The sequence below is a fragment of the Perissodus microlepis genome, chromosome 5, assembly GCF_051167445.1.
Source record: "Perissodus microlepis isolate ML-2025 ecotype Zambia chromosome 5, ASM5116744v1, whole genome shotgun sequence".
Classification (NCBI taxonomy): Eukaryota; Metazoa; Chordata; class Actinopteri; order Cichliformes; family Cichlidae; genus Perissodus; species Perissodus microlepis.
The window spans coordinates 19,843,009-19,861,780 of NC_140465.1; the positions used below are offsets into that span (position 1 = coordinate 19,843,009).

General features: G+C 41.7%; 2 protein-coding genes across 2 annotated transcripts; both read right to left on the reverse strand.

Moving 5' to 3' along the window:
- Positions 1 to 247: 247 nt before the first annotated feature.
- On the reverse strand, positions 248 to 9,890 carry LOC146387203 (sodium- and chloride-dependent GABA transporter 2-like). The gene is made up of 14 exons (XM_084928629.1): positions 9,634 to 9,890; positions 7,406 to 7,540; positions 7,182 to 7,322; positions 6,891 to 6,978; positions 5,925 to 6,057; positions 4,012 to 4,146; positions 3,814 to 3,917; positions 3,171 to 3,295; positions 2,843 to 2,955; positions 2,620 to 2,757; positions 2,302 to 2,404; positions 1,919 to 2,019; positions 1,655 to 1,825; positions 248 to 1,322 (listed from the first exon to the last, which is right to left on the reverse strand). Exons 1-14 carry the CDS (start codon positions 9,806 to 9,808, stop codon positions 1,227 to 1,229), a joined length of 1,758 nt encoding a protein of 585 aa, XP_084784755.1. The 5' UTR covers positions 9,809 to 9,890; the 3' UTR covers positions 248 to 1,226.
- A 772-nt stretch (positions 9,891 to 10,662) lies between these two features.
- Positions 10,663 to 13,737, reverse strand: LOC146387204 (uncharacterized). The gene is made up of 3 exons (XM_084927293.1): positions 12,791 to 13,737; positions 11,241 to 12,619; positions 10,663 to 10,691 (listed from the first exon to the last, which is right to left on the reverse strand). Exons 1-3 carry the CDS (start codon positions 13,495 to 13,497, stop codon positions 10,663 to 10,665), a joined length of 2,115 nt encoding a protein of 704 aa, XP_084783419.1. The 5' UTR covers positions 13,498 to 13,737.
- Between the last annotated feature and the right edge of the window lie 5,035 nt (positions 13,738 to 18,772).

Sequence of the window (18,772 nt, forward strand, 5' to 3'; positions counted from 1 at the left end):
TTGCCAGCGATAATAAACTGCTCGTTTTCTGTTAATCCACATCACATTTCACATTGTGTTTCGGTCTGCATTTAAGTCCTTTTTCACAACATATACAGTCTGCCTCAGCCAGACTGTGACAGATACAAAGTCACTGTACAGGCTATACGATGTGAATGGGTTTAACAAGAATGGCAGGTGGTCGTTTTTTGTAGTAATTTTTTTTCCATGCAAAATAAAAGCAAAGAAGCAAAATTACCCCCAAAATTATTTTATTATACAAATTTAAAGTCACATGTTGAATAAAAACCCTTAATCAGTACAAAAATACTTTAGAAAAAAGGAAAACTCTGAATTAAAGCGTTAAAAAAAATTGTGTTACAGATTCAAGCAAGTCCTAATACCTTTGTGGAGGCTATACATATTTGGTGTATTATATTTAATAAAAACACATGAATTAGACCCTGAATAAATGTTAGCCACAGAAATTTACCTGTCATGCTGTCATGGTGCACATAGTCAGTGACCCAAACCCATTATGTTTATAGCTGTTCTAGAGTTCTTAATAGAAATGTAAATCCATGCGTAAATACAGAAGTAAAATAAAAAAGCTCTTAATACTACTTTAATCCAAGAAAATACTTACCCCTAAAAAATAACAAAGTAAAACTAGCTTATAAGATATTGTAGAATTATTGTATAAATTCAAGCAGGAAGCATCTTTACACCTATGACAACTGTAAAAGAGGTACTGTATATTCATTTAGATTTATATGTAGTAAAAAATGCTATTTTTTCCTCCCAGTGAAAAACACAAATGAGAATTTGGAATGCCGATAATATGATGATAATCTTTATGGATAAAAGTACTGCACCACCTACACATTACACTTACAGGAAAGCCATGCCACGTAGCTCCTAGGACACAGCTTTTGTGCTGATGTTAATGCCAGAGGAACTTTGTCATTCTCTACCACTTTGTCCTTTTAGCTTAGAGTTGAATATAGCAATGATGGCAGTGAATTTCAGTGAATTTCAACACAATTTAATAAAAAAACCCAAACAAGCTTATTTTAGATCTTTGATCTGTCAAGCTGGTCTTTTTGTGTTAAACAATTTGCTGTACTAAAAATGACCCACCATATAAAACCATGCAGTAAACAAGCTACTCTACATATTTTTGAAATAAAAAAAATTAAAGTTGCTCTTAAAGTTTGGATTTTTTAAAAATATGGTCATTTGCTCCATTATTGTGGACATGCAGTGAAGCTCGCCCTTTCTTTTGCTGTCACCTCTGCCATCACTGGAAGATCATCTGCTGGGTGGGAGCTGGTCTTAAGACGCTGGAAAAAGGCATTAAGATTGTCAATGAATATCACCAGGGGCATAATTTCCAGGGGGGTTATTACCCTCCAATAATCAGACCCGACCAATATAACCTCTCCAATACAATTATGAATGACCTTTCATAGATAGGCTGTTGATTTTCTTTACTCATTTCAGGTATTACCAGCAAAATAGTTGCATGTTTAATCATCTGGGAATTTACCCAGATTTATTTATTTATTTATTTAGAGAGAGATCTTGACCCCTCCAATGTTCAGAACAAAGTTACGCCGATGAACATCACCGTTAGTTATTCAAATACAAAGCTGCCACTAGTAACATCACTGACCTGCCAGAGAGTCCCTCTACCTTTGGCCAGTTTGTAGATCATAGTGACTGGGATCATAGAAAGAGACGACATGGCGAGGAACCAGCCAATCCAGTAAGCCCACCAAGGATACACGTAGGTGTTGTTGAATTTCAGTGGTGTGTAACTTATCAGCAAAAACACAAGGGTTCCCTTTAAAGGAAATCATCGTCAATAATAATCAGTGAAAGATGGAAATTATGCAATATCGATAAACTATTTAGTCAGACTGCTTCGGATGCTTACACTGCAAATAAGAGGAGTGGCATACAGCCAGCAGTACTTGATTAGTGACAGAGGTTTGTAACCAATCATGTCCTCAATGTTGTCACAGAAGCGTTGAGCACCTAGGACAGAAGTATTTATTTAATTATTGTAAACAAAAAAGAAGCTAGGGCTATTTTTACCTGGGTTAGCATGCTCACAGTTGCTGCTAATTTCCAATTTGCAGCAACTATAAGCGCATATGTTGCAACAATGTGTACTCTTTCCTGCACAAGGATCTTGCTGTTGCTGCCTCTTCCACTTACATGTCTTTCCATGTCTGCACATTGAAGGGTGTGAACCTCCGTTTCTCTTTGGTTTCCATATATATATAAACAATTGTACCACTGACATTTATAACATACCATAGATCCATCCAATAATCACTGACTGGAAAATTGCCATCAGAAGAAGAGTGGGCCCACTGCATACATAGTGATCAAAGATCTGCAGAATGTATGCACCAGCCTAAAATGAAAGCAGCAAATACAGTGGATTTGATTTATTTAAAAAAAAAGTATTACTGCAAACAACTCAAAATTCTGTTGATTTAATGGAAACAAAAACACATTTTAGGAGTGTACCTACTGTGTATTTTGTGTCAATTGACCATGCCGGAAAAAGATTTTACACAGTAAACTGATTACATTTGACCAACAATAAATGTGCGTCTGACAGCTCACCTCTGACACTAATAACAGGCCAAACATATAGCAGAGCGCACAGATCAGCATCAGATAAAGCTCTCTGCGGTATCCTTTTCGTATCTGGGCTGGGTACACATCTGTTAACGAGGTCATGATGCTCTCGAGACCTGCAAACTGGAGAGTAACACAAAGACAGGTTAGTGTCAAGATAAGTTAAGCAAGAGATTTTTTACAAGACATAGGAAAGACTGAAGCTGACCTGGCCATCTATTCCCAGTAAGATGATCATGGTGAAAAAGCACACAGACCAGACCTGAGGCCATGGCAGCAGGGTCACAGCTTGTGGGTAAACTATGAAGACAAGTCCTGGACCTACAGAGTGAAACCAAGAACAAGTAAATCATGTCAGAGTGCCACAGTGTCTTCGGTTTACGGAGAAATGTTTAATGCATTTTAAAATTTAGAAGGTTCCAGGCTTAATAATTGTCATGAGGAAAAAGATTATTTTTCAATTAACAATCCGTAACTTTAGAGAAAAAAAAACACATGCCAGTCTGAAATCTAACCAAGCAGGTGTGCAGCCTCACCTGATTCAGCAACTGTAGCAATGTCCACACCCTGTTTTTGTGACATGTAGCCCAAAACTGAGAAGATCGCAAAGCCCGATACGAAGCTGGTCCCACTGTTCAACAAGCAAAGATAGAAGGAGTCTCTGCAAATCAGAAACAAAGCTTGCTGTCTTTATTTGTGAATCGGTAACGTACAACAAGGACTGACACTATGATAACAAGAAATTACTAAAACTTCTAAAAATGTCTCTCTCTCTGTGTGTGTGTGTGTGTCTTCTGTTCTTTGCCTATCCTGATGCACACTTATGTTTGGGGTTTTTTGTGTGTGTGTGTTTGGGGTGTGTGTCATATTTATGGAAGTTGTGCTGATGTGAATTTAATTCTTTTTCATGCTGTATCTCACATTTTGTGTTGTTCCTGCATTATCATAACAGTGTTGGTCAGTGCTATTAAATTCTTTTGTTTGGGTGCAGGTTAAAGTTACATTGACTCATAGTAAGGGTTCGACACTTGTAATGAAAAAATTTAATTAAGATTTTGAATCTTTTACACCAGTCTTATTAACTGATCATTCTTTAGCATTAGGAATTAGCAGCTATAGTAGGAAATAATTGCAAATTGTGATTTAAACCATCAAATTAGATCTTCATCAGGTAGTCACCTATAACAGTTATTGTTGTACTTGTTGTAGCTTCCAAGTGTAGTCAGGCATCCCAAACATATGGCATAAGAATAAAATATTTGTGTTCCAGCATCCATCCAGACCTGTAAACCAACAGAAGATTATTTTTCCAAAAATGCTGCTACTAAATGCTGTTATCGTGGCACAAAAATCAAAAGAAAATAGACTAAATCATACCTGTGGGTCAGCAAGCCGTGCCGGATTGGGATACAAGTAGTATTTGATCCCATGGAAAGCTCCGGGAAGGGTTATTCCTCTGACAAACAGCACAGCTAATGTGATGAAGGGGAATGTGGCTGTGAAATATGTAGCCTGTAAAAAAATAAAACGGGAAATACAAAAAGTACACCATAACTAACAATAGAGGGCATGGTAACATTTGCAAGGGGATATGTTGTGACAATGCTGTGATTTTTTTTAAATTTCACCAATCCATCAATGTTACTTAATAACACTATCTTTATTTATTGTTTTTACAATCTTGAATTTTCTAACCACAATTTCTTGTCACAAACACAAACTGTATCACTTCAGGAAAAAAGGCACTTCAATTAACTCCAGTGATTTAGGAAGAAAAGAAGTTACTACACGCTACATTAGGTAATTATGTGGCAGAGACAGCTGGGATCTATATTGCACACGTCTCTCCCACAGAGAGATTTCCCAGTCAGCACTTCCAATTCACTTTCTCACAAATCACATGAGTCATTCCTATCCACTGAACGAGGCACACGAGAGTCCTAGCGTGTTTCATAACGTTTCATCAAACTGTTGCTTTCTATATGAAATTAAACTCGCAACCGTATTTGACATTAGCTTGCTCGTGGCTGCTTTAAGTTTATATTTGAAAGATTCAAATTGTTCAGTTACTTTTTTTTATCGGTCTAGACAAAAAAAACCTTTGGGTTATATAGACTGAATATGTTACGTCACAACAAGTGTTTTTTTTCCATGTATATAGTTATTTTTTGTTTTTGTAGTTTATGTGAAAAAGGGGCCTGCTTTTTTCTTTACAAAGTAGTTTAACCAAACCTTTTTTTTTAAGTATCTCAAATAAGAGATAATCCTTTATTAGTCCCATACGTGGGAAATTTGTTGATATCTTAACATCTCAATTTAACCAAACTAGAATTGTGCCTTGGGTGGCTTCAGTGTGGCTGCTTCCTATTTTAACTAATCACCAGTAATTTCTTTAATACTGAGTCCAACAATCTAATTGCATGTGGCTGCAGGTCTGACACAACCACAACTGCATGACAACACTGACTGAACATTTCCTGTGCAAGAATTTAATTAAAGTTTATCTATCTATCTATCTATCTATCTATCTATCTATCTATCTATCTATCTATCTATCTATCTATCTATCTATCTATCTATCTGTCTAACTATATGAACATATAAGAAGAGATGACGGAAATACGATCTTAAGATTGCTTAGATCTATTAAAAAATGTCACTGTGTAAAATTTCTAATTTTGTAACCCTCACGTGCAGTAACTTAGGCTGTTATGTGTTGTGGCCTGCTTTGAAAGCTAAGCACACGTAACACTGAACTATTGGCTTGGCAGCAGCCCAAGAAAAAAAAAAACTGTGGCTGTCTGGGAGTTCTGGTCTGTTATTTTCCATGCCACACCTTAGTCACTCAGCCATTCTCAGTGAGGAAAAGTTGTTGTGGGTGATTTTAGAACAGGAGGGAAAGTGTTTCAGATTATTTATGACCCCTTCATCATCAAGTAACCACTGATTATAACGTTTTGTGAACTAGACATCCTGTACTATGTCCGTCATTGAATTTAAGTGCCAAACATTAAAAGGGATCTCCTTTGTTATCTTCTTTGTTAAGCATGCGGTGTGTGCTAAGTGGAACACAAGTCTCCTAAAAGGGTTTTTAGTACTCAGCTGTAAAAGGCTGATGGGGTTTTTTCATCACCCTGCCGCGTGGGCTGGTAGGCGGGTGGGCGCGCATTGTGGTCACCCAAGTTTCTGAATGCAATAACTCAATAATAAAGCGACATAGGAGCTTCAAATTGATAATACTGGTGTATCTACTACAAATCTCGGACACACATTTATCCTTTTAGTGTTACCTTTCCTGTGGATTTAACTCCCTTCCAGACACAAAAGTAGCAGATGACCCAGGCTAGAAGAAGGCACAGAGAAAGTTCCCACTGAATGTTTCCCAGGGCCTCTATGCCAGTGGATATGTTCAACACCCGACGCCTGAAAGATGATGCAGTGTTAGTTAGATGAATGGCCTTTTAAAGCAGTATGTGTTGTTGTGTAAAACTTCACTTGGACTGCAGTTACTAGTTAAGATTTAAAAAAATATATTTTACCATTACTGTCATTACCTACACATATGTGTGAGTTTGGAGAGGGCTACAAAAATGGGCAACATGTGAGCATGCGTGAGTTTGCAGGTTGAAAATCCAATACCCAGGAACATTTATATCAGAAAGGAATGTGTTTAACAAAATATTATTAGTTACATATTTGATTGACAAGTCACTGGGGCCAACATGAAAGACCTGATGAAGTTGAAGCTCATTAAACTATTCAGAATGATACATGCTTGAATGTGCAATTAAAATCACTTCACACCTTTAGTACACAGGTGTTTTCAATTATTCTGGTTGATTGATCCCATCTCAGTGCTGAGGGGGAGCTATGCTGACAGATGCTACAGCATATGCTGTTACACGTGAACTGTCTTGCTCAGGAAATATGAGTCTCTCAGATAAGGCAGAAGATCTGAATAAAACTTCATAATAGTACAGATTAGGTAATTTCTTTGTTTTCACGTTGTGTTTGAAGGTGTTTTCAGTTAGGAGCAATCAGACATCTGTGTGGTGCTAAGGGGACTCACCAAACTACCTGATAAAACTGGCAAATTTGTCATAGCACATGCAAAGAAACACACGGAAGCAGTGTGGAAAAACAAAGAGCTGATGTGGCTGTGGCATCGACATGCAGAACTTTTATCTTTAGTATAGTATACCTATAGCTGAGCTTTCAAATGAAGTTTTATTTTAAAAAAAATCATGATAACTCACTGCCAAAATTCTACAACAGAAGATGATGAATTTACAGGTAACGTCCAGTTGAGGGTGGCACTGTAGTTGTTTAATACCACACAACGATCTGAAATAGATTAAAACACAGTTAAAGATGACAAATCTTCAAATGCTTGAATTTTATTTATGTCAGTTAAATTGCTTAAGCGAGATGTCACATTTAGAAACACAATGAAGTGACATTAACATTATCCATACTATTTTTAAGGCCACTGATTTTTTGGTGTATGCAAAGGCAGAGAAAAGTATAATAGCAACATATGTATTTACTTGTATTCCAGGTGTTATTACAGGTGGCCCATGGCAACTCTCCAGAGAAGGAAGAGAACAAGTAGAGAAAAGCCCAGGCTAAAATCACAATATAGCTGATGCTTCCGTAGAAAATGATCATTTGGCTTGCATATCCCATGCCTGGAAACAACAACTGTTAGCATTGCATTCTCTTACTTTTTCTTCATTGATCTGCTTCACCACAATTCCAGTGGTTAGCTCACCTTCAAACAAGGGGCAGACCTTCCTCCAGCACATGATTCCTCCCTGACTAGTGTACTGGCCCAGTGCCGTCTCCAGCACAAATAGAGGTATGCCACAAGTGAGAAGGAATAGGATGTAAGGGATGAAGAATGCGCCTGCAGGTGACAACAAACTACATTAGCACATGACTGGTATACTATATAGCAAAAATATTCATGTTCATCTTTCAAGACAATAAGTACTTACTTGGGCAATGCTAGGATATACTTTTGAATCATGAGAGAAAAATGCAGCTACAGAAACATGTCATATCTGTAGTTAGTAGACTATAAAGGTATTATGAGTGGACTGAAAAGAACTGGGGTACACCACAAATGTTTTGTTTTTTGTTAATGGAAGTAGACTTTTCTGATTGGCTAGAATGAATGTCTCACTTGTATCCGCAGTGACACACAGTTACACACAAGTGAAATATTACTGGAACTATCTCTGACTGAATTTTCACACAAAGGACACAGTTGAAGGCAATTTGTCTGAATATAAATATATTTTATAGTCTATGTACTTTAGGAAAGGTGTAGAATACGGTGGTGCAGCGGCCCAGCTTTAAGCCGGACCTGCTGCCCTTTGCTTCATGTCTTCCCTTTCTCTCTCCTCATTTTGCTATCTATCTTCATTGTTTTATTTAATAAAGTCCAAAAGGCCCCAAAAACAATCTTTTTTTAAAAAAGAAATTTGCATCTAGTTCATTAAAACACCTAGAGGATCTATCTTGAGATATCTTTTTGCAATGCACTTTTAATGAGATGACTATAAATTATAAGTTTTTTCTGCACAATCTGACGTCATTTTGTGTTGCTTTTATGCAAAGTATTTAAATTTCCAATCTTCTTACATTGAACAATGTTACAGTAAACAATATGACTAAATCAGTAGTGGTGCTTAACTTAACTATCAAAAGCTATACCCAGCCACTTACAGTGTCCTGCCCATGACACATCAAGATAAAGGAACTATTCATTTGGATTAGGAACACTGACAAACGACTGAAGCCAGCAGAATGTAAAAAATTATACACGGTTACAGAATCTGCTGCAGCATCAGTCTTTACATTATTATTTCTGAGATTCAGATTTTTTATAACTGCAGGGAGATGTTTATAAGTACAACAGTAGAAACCAGGTCAGGTTTCAGGATGATGCTGTTATAGTATGGAATAGTGTGTGGTCTAAAATAGGATGATTTAGAAAAAGACAGACACCTTTGAGATATCTCTGTTAGCTGATAGTTTAGATACATTCATATTTACATAATTCAGTTGTTCAGCTATTTTTTATGAGGTAAGCTAATAAAGCCACAAGTATTTTTTATTGCTGTTGCCAAGCAGGATGCAGGATGATTCTTTCTGGTGCAGTTCACTTTCTCCCATTGTCAAATAAGTGTTACCTTGAACGACTATGTGTGATTCTTCTGTGACATAGGGCTTTTCACAGTAAGAAAAAAAAAAGGATGGGAAATAAGAACACTGAATTTATCACTTGTTATGGGGACACTTGATCAAATTGGAACAACGGCTGATAACGTCTATGAGCAGATTGTCGTAAGGCCTGAAGTTTATTTGTTTGAAATGCCTCTGACATATCTGTCCTCATTTAAGGTCAAAGAAGGGGCAAATCACCAACTTTCAAATGAACATTTCCATCCCTAAGAGGTAAGTCAATAATATTTCATCTGTCTTTTGTTCGTTTGATTTCATTTGTTCATTTTTGGCACGTTATCATCAAAATCTGCCACGTGAAATGTTTACGATGTCCAGTTTGTTTCCAGTTTAACACCATCACAGCTGGATATTTTTTCATTCAAGTGGAGCAATGCTGAACTTAACCCTCTGGACTTGTTCTTTGGGCCTCACCAAAGAATCTGATTGTGATTTTTGGCATGGACACAGACTGAATGTTATTTTTTATAGCCTTTCGTAACCTGTCAAATCCTTAATCAACAGGCAGACAGAGACACAGATGGATAGCAGATACACTTCACATTGGACAGTTTTAATCATTTGCAGCTTTTAACAAAACTTTGAATGAACGTATTTGGCAGTGAAAATAAATATCTAATTAAAGCCCATAATTGTGCTTTGGTGAAGAATAAAAACATATCTTCTCAATTCCTTAAGAAAAAAAAAACACTGTGATCAACCATAATACTACACTTTTATTAATTAAGAATAATGAATAGAAATACTTACCTCCACCATTCTTGTAGCAAAGATATGGAAATCTCCACACATTGCCTAGTCCAATAATAGCACCGGCCACAGACAGGATGAACTCCTTTTTGCTGCCCCACTTGCCACGCTCTTCAACAGTTTTTGAAGTGCTCTTTGTGGGGAGATGAAACAGCCTGCACAGAGAATCTGCCATACTGCTGAGCAAGTGGTCTAATGGTAGTACTGGCAAAGACTCTTGAGTGTCTGGATTGACTGGCTGGGGACTGTCTGATGTAGATTTGTATTGGGTTACCTAATGCTTATCTAATTGATGACCTGCACGGCCACAAGGGGGACCTCTAGATTTATACCCAAAAAATTTCCCAGCATATAGCCGACAAACAGGAGAGAGAAGCACGTGTGACTAATCTCCTTTTGAGCATGATATTGAAGGCTTAGAAAGCAGGGTTCACTGTCTCAAACCACCTATAAATGACTAACAACTACAGTAATAGTGATAGTTTAACCAAGTTAAAAACAGAGATTAGCCTCCTCTCAGTCTTCTTGCATTCGTGTATATTGTTATACATTATTACAGTTTTGTGTAATAAAACATACAAGGATCATGCAGGGAATTTCCAATACTTAATACTGAAGCCCCCAAGAGAGTCTTTGCCAGGAGGCTAAGAATTTCTAAAGCCTCATTAGATGCCATTTTCTGTGTGCTGTGCTGTGTACATTTTGTTCCATCAGAAGAAGTTCAGCTAAATGCCTTAGCACCATGTTGTCTTCTTAATAATGAAGACTTAAAGATATTTTGTTTATTTTTAGAGGGAAAATTTGGGACTCTTCTACTGTGAAGCTATACTGTTGTCACGGTCTGGCTGGCAGACCGTGGGGAGATGGGGAAATAGGACCCAAACGCCGGACTCTTCAGTGCAACAGTGTTTATTTACGAGGTGGTGCAGTAAACAACAATCAATCCCCAGTTTCCCAGACTCCCAGTGTCTTCTTCTCAAAAGTCCCCGTGTAGTGCTCTCTGCCCCAGTGTCCCTGCACTCCCCGTGCTCACTGCTCCTTCTCGTCCCACACTCCTCCTGAGGGGAAAACAATAGAGGCAGCTGTTACAACTTATCCCAGCAGGCATACACTCACACTTGACTTGACTTGCTTGAAGACTGACGTGTAGTCAAACGCAATAATCCCGCGTTGGTGGAAGCTCCATCGCTCATCTAAATAGCTCCCCCGACGAGCCCAGATGAGGAGCAGGTGTGCGGCCAGGACTTCGGGTGTGGCCAGCCCTCAAGTTAGGCCACGCCCCCAGGGCTGAAGGTGCCTGTAACTTGGCCACAGCAGAAAGGCAGTACATACACACACACACACACACACATCTCTGCCTACATACAGATGTGCCAAGGGGCAGTGCAGACAACAACAACAACAACAGTCATAGTCCCCACTGCCCACGGACCCCGAGTCCCCAGAGCCGGGTCCCAAATGACCAAATAGTCCATCTCAAAAGTCCCAGAGGCTCAACCGCGACTCCAGCGGAGGCACAAAACAGTTCAATAACCCCCCAAAACCGTGGCGGGAGAAAAACAGTTCAGACGGCCAGTAACTATAAGACAAGAGTTCAGGTGGCCTACCTCGGGTCCCGTGATAGCAACAGAATACTTCAGGTGGCCTGCCACGGGTCCGGTGGCAGCGGCGTCGCAACAGCTCCGGCGGGCGGCCACGGATCCGGTGGCAGCAATGTGACAGCTCCGGCGGCCGGCCACGGGTCCGGTGGCGACGGCGTTGCAGTTCCGGCGGCCGGCCACGGGCCCGGTGGTGACGGCGTTGCAGTTCCGGCGGCTGGCCACGGGCCCGGTGGCGACGGCGTCGCGACAGCTCCGGCGGGCGGCCACGGGTCCGGTGGCGGCAGCGTTGCGACAGCTCCGGCAGGCGGCCACGGGCCCGGTGGCGGCAGCGTCGCGACAGCTCCAGAGGCCGGCCACGGGCCCGGTGGCGGCGGCGTTGCAACAGCTCCGGCGGGCGGTGGAGTAGAATGGCCCATAATCCCCAACGTGCTGGACAAGGACGGCGTGGACGCCGATCCTGCACACTGACCCCCTGCTCAGGCTGAGCGGGTCCCTCCGGCTCGCTGAGCTCCTGCTCGGGCAGCGCGAGCTCCTCCGCAGGCTCCTCTGCAGGCTGAGCGGGTCCCTCCGGCTCGCTGAGCTCCTGCTCGGGCAGCGCGAGCTCCTCCGCAGGCTCCTCTGCAGGCTGAGCGGGTCCCTCCGGCTCGCTGAGCTCCTGCTCGGGCAGCGCGAGCTCCTCCGCAGGCTCCTCTGCAGGCTGAGCGGGTCCCTCCGGCTCGCTGAGCTCCTGCTCGGGCAGCGCGAGCTCCTCCGCAGGCTCCTCTGCAGGCTGAGCGGGCTCCCCCCGCTCGCCGAGCTGCTCCTCCGGCTGCGGCGCGGGCTCCCCCCGCTCGCCGAGCTGCTCCTCCGGCTGCGGCGCGGGCCCCCCCCGCTCGCCGAGCTGCTCCTCCGGCTGCGGCGCGGGCCCCCCCCGCTCGCCGAGCTGCTCCTCCGGCTGCGGCGCGGGCTCCCCCCGCTCGCCGAGCTGCTCCTCCGGCTGCGGCGCGGGCTCCCCCCGCACGCCGAGCTGCTCACCTGGTGGTGACAATGGCGACACGGCAGCAGCAGGCGGTGGATGTGGTGGTAGAGCAGTGGACGTGGAAGGTGGAACAGATGACGACTGAGTGACTAGCTGGGCGGCTAATTGAAGTGAGGGTGATATGGCTATCATGAAGGGTGGAGAGGATGAAAATGATACAGCTGGCACAACAAATACCAGGGGTCCAGAGGCAGCTGAGGCTTCTAGTTCGGCCTCTGGGGAAGCCCTGGGGAGAACCTCCGTCTCCATGTGGCCAGACTGGGCCAAAACGTCATCTGGGTCTGCATGCTCTGAGCTCCCTAGCTCCAGGCTCACAGTCTCAAAGCGAACATTTTCAGAGTTTTTGGAGGTAAAACAAACAGTTTCTGACCCCACCGACTCTGAGCTAACGACTTCAGGGCTGTCTATGCAAAATTCTGCCCCAGAATTAGCACTCAGACCACATTTGTCTGTCAGTGGTCCAAAGATCTCCACTGGGGGTTCAGTTACACCTTCTACAGTTTTTCCATTGCTAATTGCTGTAGCGGCTATAGTCTCTATTTCCATGTTCACAGGGAGGGAATCTACAACACCGGCAGAGTCCATTTTACTCACTGTGGCGTCCAGAGCCGCTGGTCCTGAGTCGTCAACAAGCACAGGAGCGAGTGTAGACGAGGCTGAACGCTGCTTGCGAGGACACCTTCTCCTCCGTGAAGGCGGGGCCGTGTGCATGGAAATCTGCTGTTCATCTGTGTTTTGATTTTCAATGACAGGATTTATTGAAACAATTGAGTCTGGTTTACTCACTGCGGTAATGAGTGCTGTCGGACCGTCGCCAGCTGACCGGGCTGAAACCGCAGGAGTGGGTTGAGGTGTAATGGGGTGATGATGGCGAAGGCGATATCCCTTCTGTAATGGAGGGTCAAACAATTGTGCCGCAAGCATCGACGGGAAAGCCCTCCGCCGATGCGTGAAAAACCAAGCGGCTAGAACCTCTAGGAGAGCAGCCGAACTTTCCTTGCTCGGACCACCCAAGCCAAATAATTCAAAACTTGAGCTCTCCCTTAAATTAGTGACCAATTGCTTAAGTTTGTTAATGTCCAAAAAGTTCATGGTGAAGGTAGTGGATGAGAGATAATTGTCAAAGAACACTACCTGTATATGTCTCTTGTGTGGGTCTACAGCCTGGATTACGCTCCGGCAGTAATCCCATAGCTGCGCGAGTGATCTCTCCTCCGTGGCAACTCCTGAGTTTGCTGGGTCCATGGTGGTTGGCGGGATTATTCTGTCACGGTCTGGCTGGCAGACCGTGGGGAGATGGGGAAATAGGACCCAAACGCCGGACTCTTCAGTGCAACAGTGTTTATTTACGAGGTGGTGCAGTAAACAACAATCAATCCCCAGTTTCCCAGACTCCCAGTGTCTTCTTCTCAAAAGTCCCCGTGTAGTGCTCTCTGCCCCAGTGTCCCTGCACTCCCCGTGCTCACTGCTCCTTCTCGTCCCACACTCCTCCTGAGGGGAAAACAATAGAGGCAGCTGTTACAACTTATCCCAGCAGGCATACACTCACACTTGACTTGACTTGACTTGACTTGACTTGACTTGACTTGACTTGACTTGACTTGACTTGAAGACTGACGTGTAGTCAAACGCAATAATCCCGCGTTGGTGGAAGCTCCATCGCTCATCTAAATAGCTCCCCCGACGAGCCCAGATGAGGAGCAGGTGTGCGGCCAGGACTTCGGGTGTGGCCAGCCCTCAAGTTAGGCCACGCCCCCAGGGCTGAAGGTGCCTGTAACTTGGCCACAGCAGAAAGGCAGTACATACACACACACACACACACATCTCTGCCTACATACAGATGTGCCAAGGGGCAGTGCAGACAACACACCAAATAATAATAATAATAATAATAATAATAACAACAACAACAACAGTCATAGTCCCCACTGCCCACGGACCCCGAGTCCCCAGAGCCGGGTCCGTGACAACGGTAGTGTACACACTGCAGCGTGCGGTTTAGCATTGTCTTAAAGAAATATGCAAGGCCTACTTCAAAAAAGATCGTTGAGGGGAGCATATGTTGCTCTAAATAATGTATAGACCTTTCAGCTCTGTGCCTTTCCAGATGTGCAGTTCGTAATTAAGTAATTAGCATCTTATTTCCTGTGCAAGCAGTAAAGACACACTCACTTTTTCACAGGGCTACATAAAGTCTGGTGAAAACTTTATTTTCACGTGACCATATGTGACAAAAGCTTTGAAGATGGTAACCACCTTCCTTGCAAGTGAGTAGAAGCAACCTTAGTGGGATTCAGCTTCACACTGGTCAGTAAGCATGTCGTGTAAAATATATTTTTTTAAAGCAGGCCTCAGGTTTTGCCCACTAAATGACCCACAATGCCCTTTAAGATGAAGTTTCTATAGTCTCAGTGTAGTCTTTCTTATCTGAATCTGGAGAGAGTTGCTTTAGCCTCATCTGGATAGATGAGCTGACATAGAAACAGAAATATGTCCAGTAAGAAAATTAACTTCAAAACTAGGTAGCAGAGCATCTTTACACAGTCATTCAGAGTTGTTCTCAGGGTTCTCCTGGCTGCCTGAAACATTTCTGCTCATTCTTGATAAAGTGAACCTTGAGCTCACATTATTTATAAACACTCTAAACATCACTCTCACATCAGAATATGTGCCCATAATTATGTGCTAGAAAAGTTTCCAGTGCACAGTTGAATCCAAATGGTACACAGGTGTGTAGAAAGTTGTGAGGAACATAAGTTCTTGTTCTATGTAGAGAAATCAATCTTTAGTAAGGATTTGTAGAAGTAATATTTCACTTGGGGGTAAATTTTCTTTCTACATGTGAGTGTCTGTATAAGCTCACTCATTAGGTAGGTTGGTGAACTTTAATGGTGTAGCTGTTATTCCTCACAGTGTGTTTGTGCTCAGGATGCACAGCACTTTTTGCATTTGGCTCTATTTTGATGATGTCCTTTTGCAGTTTCTGCAACAGGTAGCAGACCTGGTGCAATAAACTTTAGTGATGTGGTATCTTTAACAGGACTGGTTTTCTCAATTTCAGATTAATTGATGGATATGTATTCTATTGTGATAATAAAGTTAAACTCAACCATTTGTCACCATATCTGCAGGAGTTGACTTTGATGAGGTTAATGTTAAAAAGTTCCTGTTCTTCTTACTGTGACACATGCTGAGCAAACACAACAAAAATAAAAAACTTTTTATTTACTTTTAACTTTTTGGATAAACTAAATTGTCTATGTTTAGGAAACTAAATATATGACTTTGATTTTTCAGCTGTTAATGTTTTCTATTTCATGTATCACTTTATATCTATGTTTTCTTCTACTTCCCTCCTAACTTGTCCTAGTATTATGTTGCCTCCAAGTATCCAGTAACTAAATTACTCGTATTCATTTCCATCATTTCTTCTCATCAAGGACTATTTATGAGCATCTCACTATTTCAAAGTCACAGCAGGGGGCACCTCAGGATCTTTGATACCTCTCTCTGAGTGGAAACTGATACTTTCCTCCTTTGCTGCCAGTGTTGGCTCTTCAACTTTCCCACAAGTGCTTTGCTCCTTTTGGCAAATTCTCTTTGATTAAGCAGTGAAACAAGTATTCAGAAAATAAAATTAAGTTTTGATACCACAATGTTAAAATATTCCTTTACAAATAAAAATCCTGCATGCATAATTTAAATTCAGTTCAATTCAATTGTATTTATATAGCGCTAAATGAAAACAACAGTCACCTCAAGGTGACTGTTGTATCAATTTGATGCTTAGTTAATGCTTAGTTAACAAAAAGAACAATTAGAACTCTTAATATTAACAATATCAAATAGAAATCAAAAATATAGTATGTATCATATGAAAAACAAGTACAGTGTGGTGCAAAAGTCTTGAGCTGCTCGTCATCTCTTTATGTTTTGCTAGGGCATTGGTAATAGGTGTAGCAGTTAATTAAAACATGCAAACATGTGAGGCAAAAACAGGGTTTGAGCTTGAAAATCAATATTTTCAGCTTTATTCTTCAACACGGTCTGAATTCTCTTAGGCAGACCTTCTTATAATTTCTTTAAGTAGTCTTTAGGAATAGTTCTCCGGGCTTCTTGAAAGACATTCAAAGCTCTTCTTTGAATGTTGGCTGCCTTTTGTTCTGCTATCTGTCAACATGATCCCACGCTGCTTCAATATTGTTGAAGTCCAGGCTCTGGGGAGGTCAACTGCCAGATGGAGACGTGTGATTCGTCACTCCAGAGACCACATCTCCACTGCTCTAGAGTGCAGAGACATTCCCTCTTGTCCCACTTTGTTATAATACCACTAACAGCTGACTGTAGAATATTTAGTAATGAGGAAATTTCACGACTGGACTTGTTGAATTTTGCTTTCTACCAGAAAATCTTGAAAGAGCATGTCTATCAATTCATCCCCTGAAGCTCAAGTGCAGTTTGGCTATGCAAAAAAATGAATATTTTGGAGTGTCTTAGTCAAATTCTTTACTTAAATCAGGGTGAGATGCATCGTCTGGAACTTAAACGGGACTGTTCATGCTCAAAAGGAGAAGAGTGGGTCAATATTCCTTCGCAGTCATGTAAAAGCTTGATTGGAGTTCTTGCTGCCAAACCTTTAAAAAAAATCTTTTCTGTACATATTTGTGAACATATCTGTTCACAAATATGTGAACAGATATGTTCACATATCTGGGTTGATTCCAAAAGTTAATCTTTCTGATTAATTGAAACTCAGGTAAAATTTTTATTCCAAATCGGTCCATAACTTTTTTCAGCAATCCTTTGTAACTAACAAACCAAGAAACAAGCAAGCAGACAAAGTGAACCAATCACATGACTACTTCAGTGGAGGTAATAAGTTTGAGAGCTAATAGATATTTGTGACCACTGACAAAAACTGGCATAACTTGAAGGAGCCAATAGCTTTAACACTGAAGGATGTTGTGGGTCCAAAGACGTCCAGTTGTGAGAACTGTTTCTTTGGAGAGACTTTAAAGATGGGAAGGAGAAGACACACAGGGAACAATGGCCAGACATGAGAAGCAAACACAAGATGCACTGAGAGTATTTTTAAGTAAAGTGGGCCAGTTGACTGGAGGAAGTAAAGCAGTGGAGCTTACTCCTTTATAAGGGTTTCACTTACTCCAAGGTGATGTTTGACAGTGTGCACAGGCCTTGACTTGGTCAGTAAAGGCCTTTTACTACTGAAAAAAAAGCTACGTGAAGGGTGTACTGAAGTGCCAGGATAACACCCTATAATATACTTGACATATTCATACCAGCAATAATTGTTTCTGAACTGGAGATAAATATTTTCCTGTATTGGATATCGGTACATTGATAATAAGTTTACCTCTTTCCATCAGTCCCACATTAGATACCACTTTCCTTTGCCCCATTTTCTTTACTTCCTTCAAGTCAGTATATCCTACCTGTCACCATTTACTTCTGGAGAGGTTTTATAGCCCTGGCGACCTCTAAAGCAGGAGACACAGAGAATGTGCTGTGGATGTTTCACAGGCAAAGGGAATATCTTTGAATGACACTGTTGTAGAGCGGTTAGATATGTAAACCAGACTGGACATGTTCTCTGATTCACAAGAAGCACATCGAGATAAAGGGTAAGTCACATGGAAAGCAAAGCTAGCTACACTAGAGAGCCTGAACGATACTCCAATTGACAAAAGATCTGATGGAGAGTGTCAATAGAATATTGTATTTCTTTAGTCAGTATAAGCTTTTAATGATATAAGTTTACTTGTGATAGAATGCTGCATGATGATCATTTCCTAGCTTAGAACTGATTGTACTTTTCATTGTTCTGGACTGATTGTTCTTTATAAAACGTGTTCTGATATTTGTATCTGAATCTTCCCACAGCGACTAGTAAGAAGTCAAACAAGCAGTTCTGACCTCACACACACACACACACACACACACACACACACACAATCACATACGCACATGCTCACGTCACTGAACAAATGTATTCATTTTTCTTGTGTATAAATAAAGACAATTGCAAGAACAGAGCGCGCATTTCACAGGGCCCCCACTCTGATGTGAGCGCTCTGCGAAACGCCCTTGCAAGTTAAAACTGCAGCGTCTGTTTGTGTGTTTTCTCCTCTTAGACTCTCAGCTGAAGAAGTGTCTTTGAAATAACACTCTCTTGACAGAGAGCGAGTAAAAGAGTTCATCCTTAAATAGTCCAAGTGAGTGAACAGTGGGTTACAATCAGATGTGCCAGCCAGGGAACCAGGGGAAACCTGCAGGTAGTGACACCTCTAGGGAACACAAGAAATTAATGAGAGATAGAGGAGGCAGAGAGAGAGAGAGCCATGGAAGGGGGGGAAACAGATGGAAAAGATGGGCAAGCAGATACCATGACAACTTCTCTCACAGCCACATTCGAAGTATTTGATCTCTTGCTCTTTAGCACTGCTTTTATGGTGCCAGTAAATACCAGTCATCACAGAGAGGCTTGGGTGGAAGAACTGGG

Bases quoted from the DNA above. Each gene is read 5' to 3' on its own strand.
- LOC146387203 (XM_084928629.1), bottom strand. From the start codon at position 9,808: ATGGCAGATTCTCTGTGCAGGCTGTTTCATCTCCCCACAAAGAGCACT. The intron at 6,979-7,181 runs GTAAATACATAT...AATCTATTTCAG, and splicing joins TAATAACACCTGGAATACAA to ATCGTTGTGTGGTATTAAAC. The intron at 3,296-3,813 runs GTGACTACCTGA...TCTGATTTGCAG, and splicing joins TACAACAATAACTGTTATAG to AGACTCCTTCTATCTTTGCT.
- LOC146387204 (XM_084927293.1), bottom strand. From the start codon at position 13,497: ATGGACCCAGCAAACTCAGGAGTTGCCACGGAGGAGAGATCACTCGCG. The intron at 12,620-12,790 runs AGAGACTATAGC...GTCGGTGGGGTC, and splicing joins CTCCCTGTGAACATGGAAAT to AGAAACTGTTTGTTTTACCT. The intron at 10,692-11,240 runs GTAGGCCACCTG...TTTTCCCCTCAG, and splicing joins TTGCTATCACGGGACCCGAG to GAGGAGTGTGGGACGAGAAG.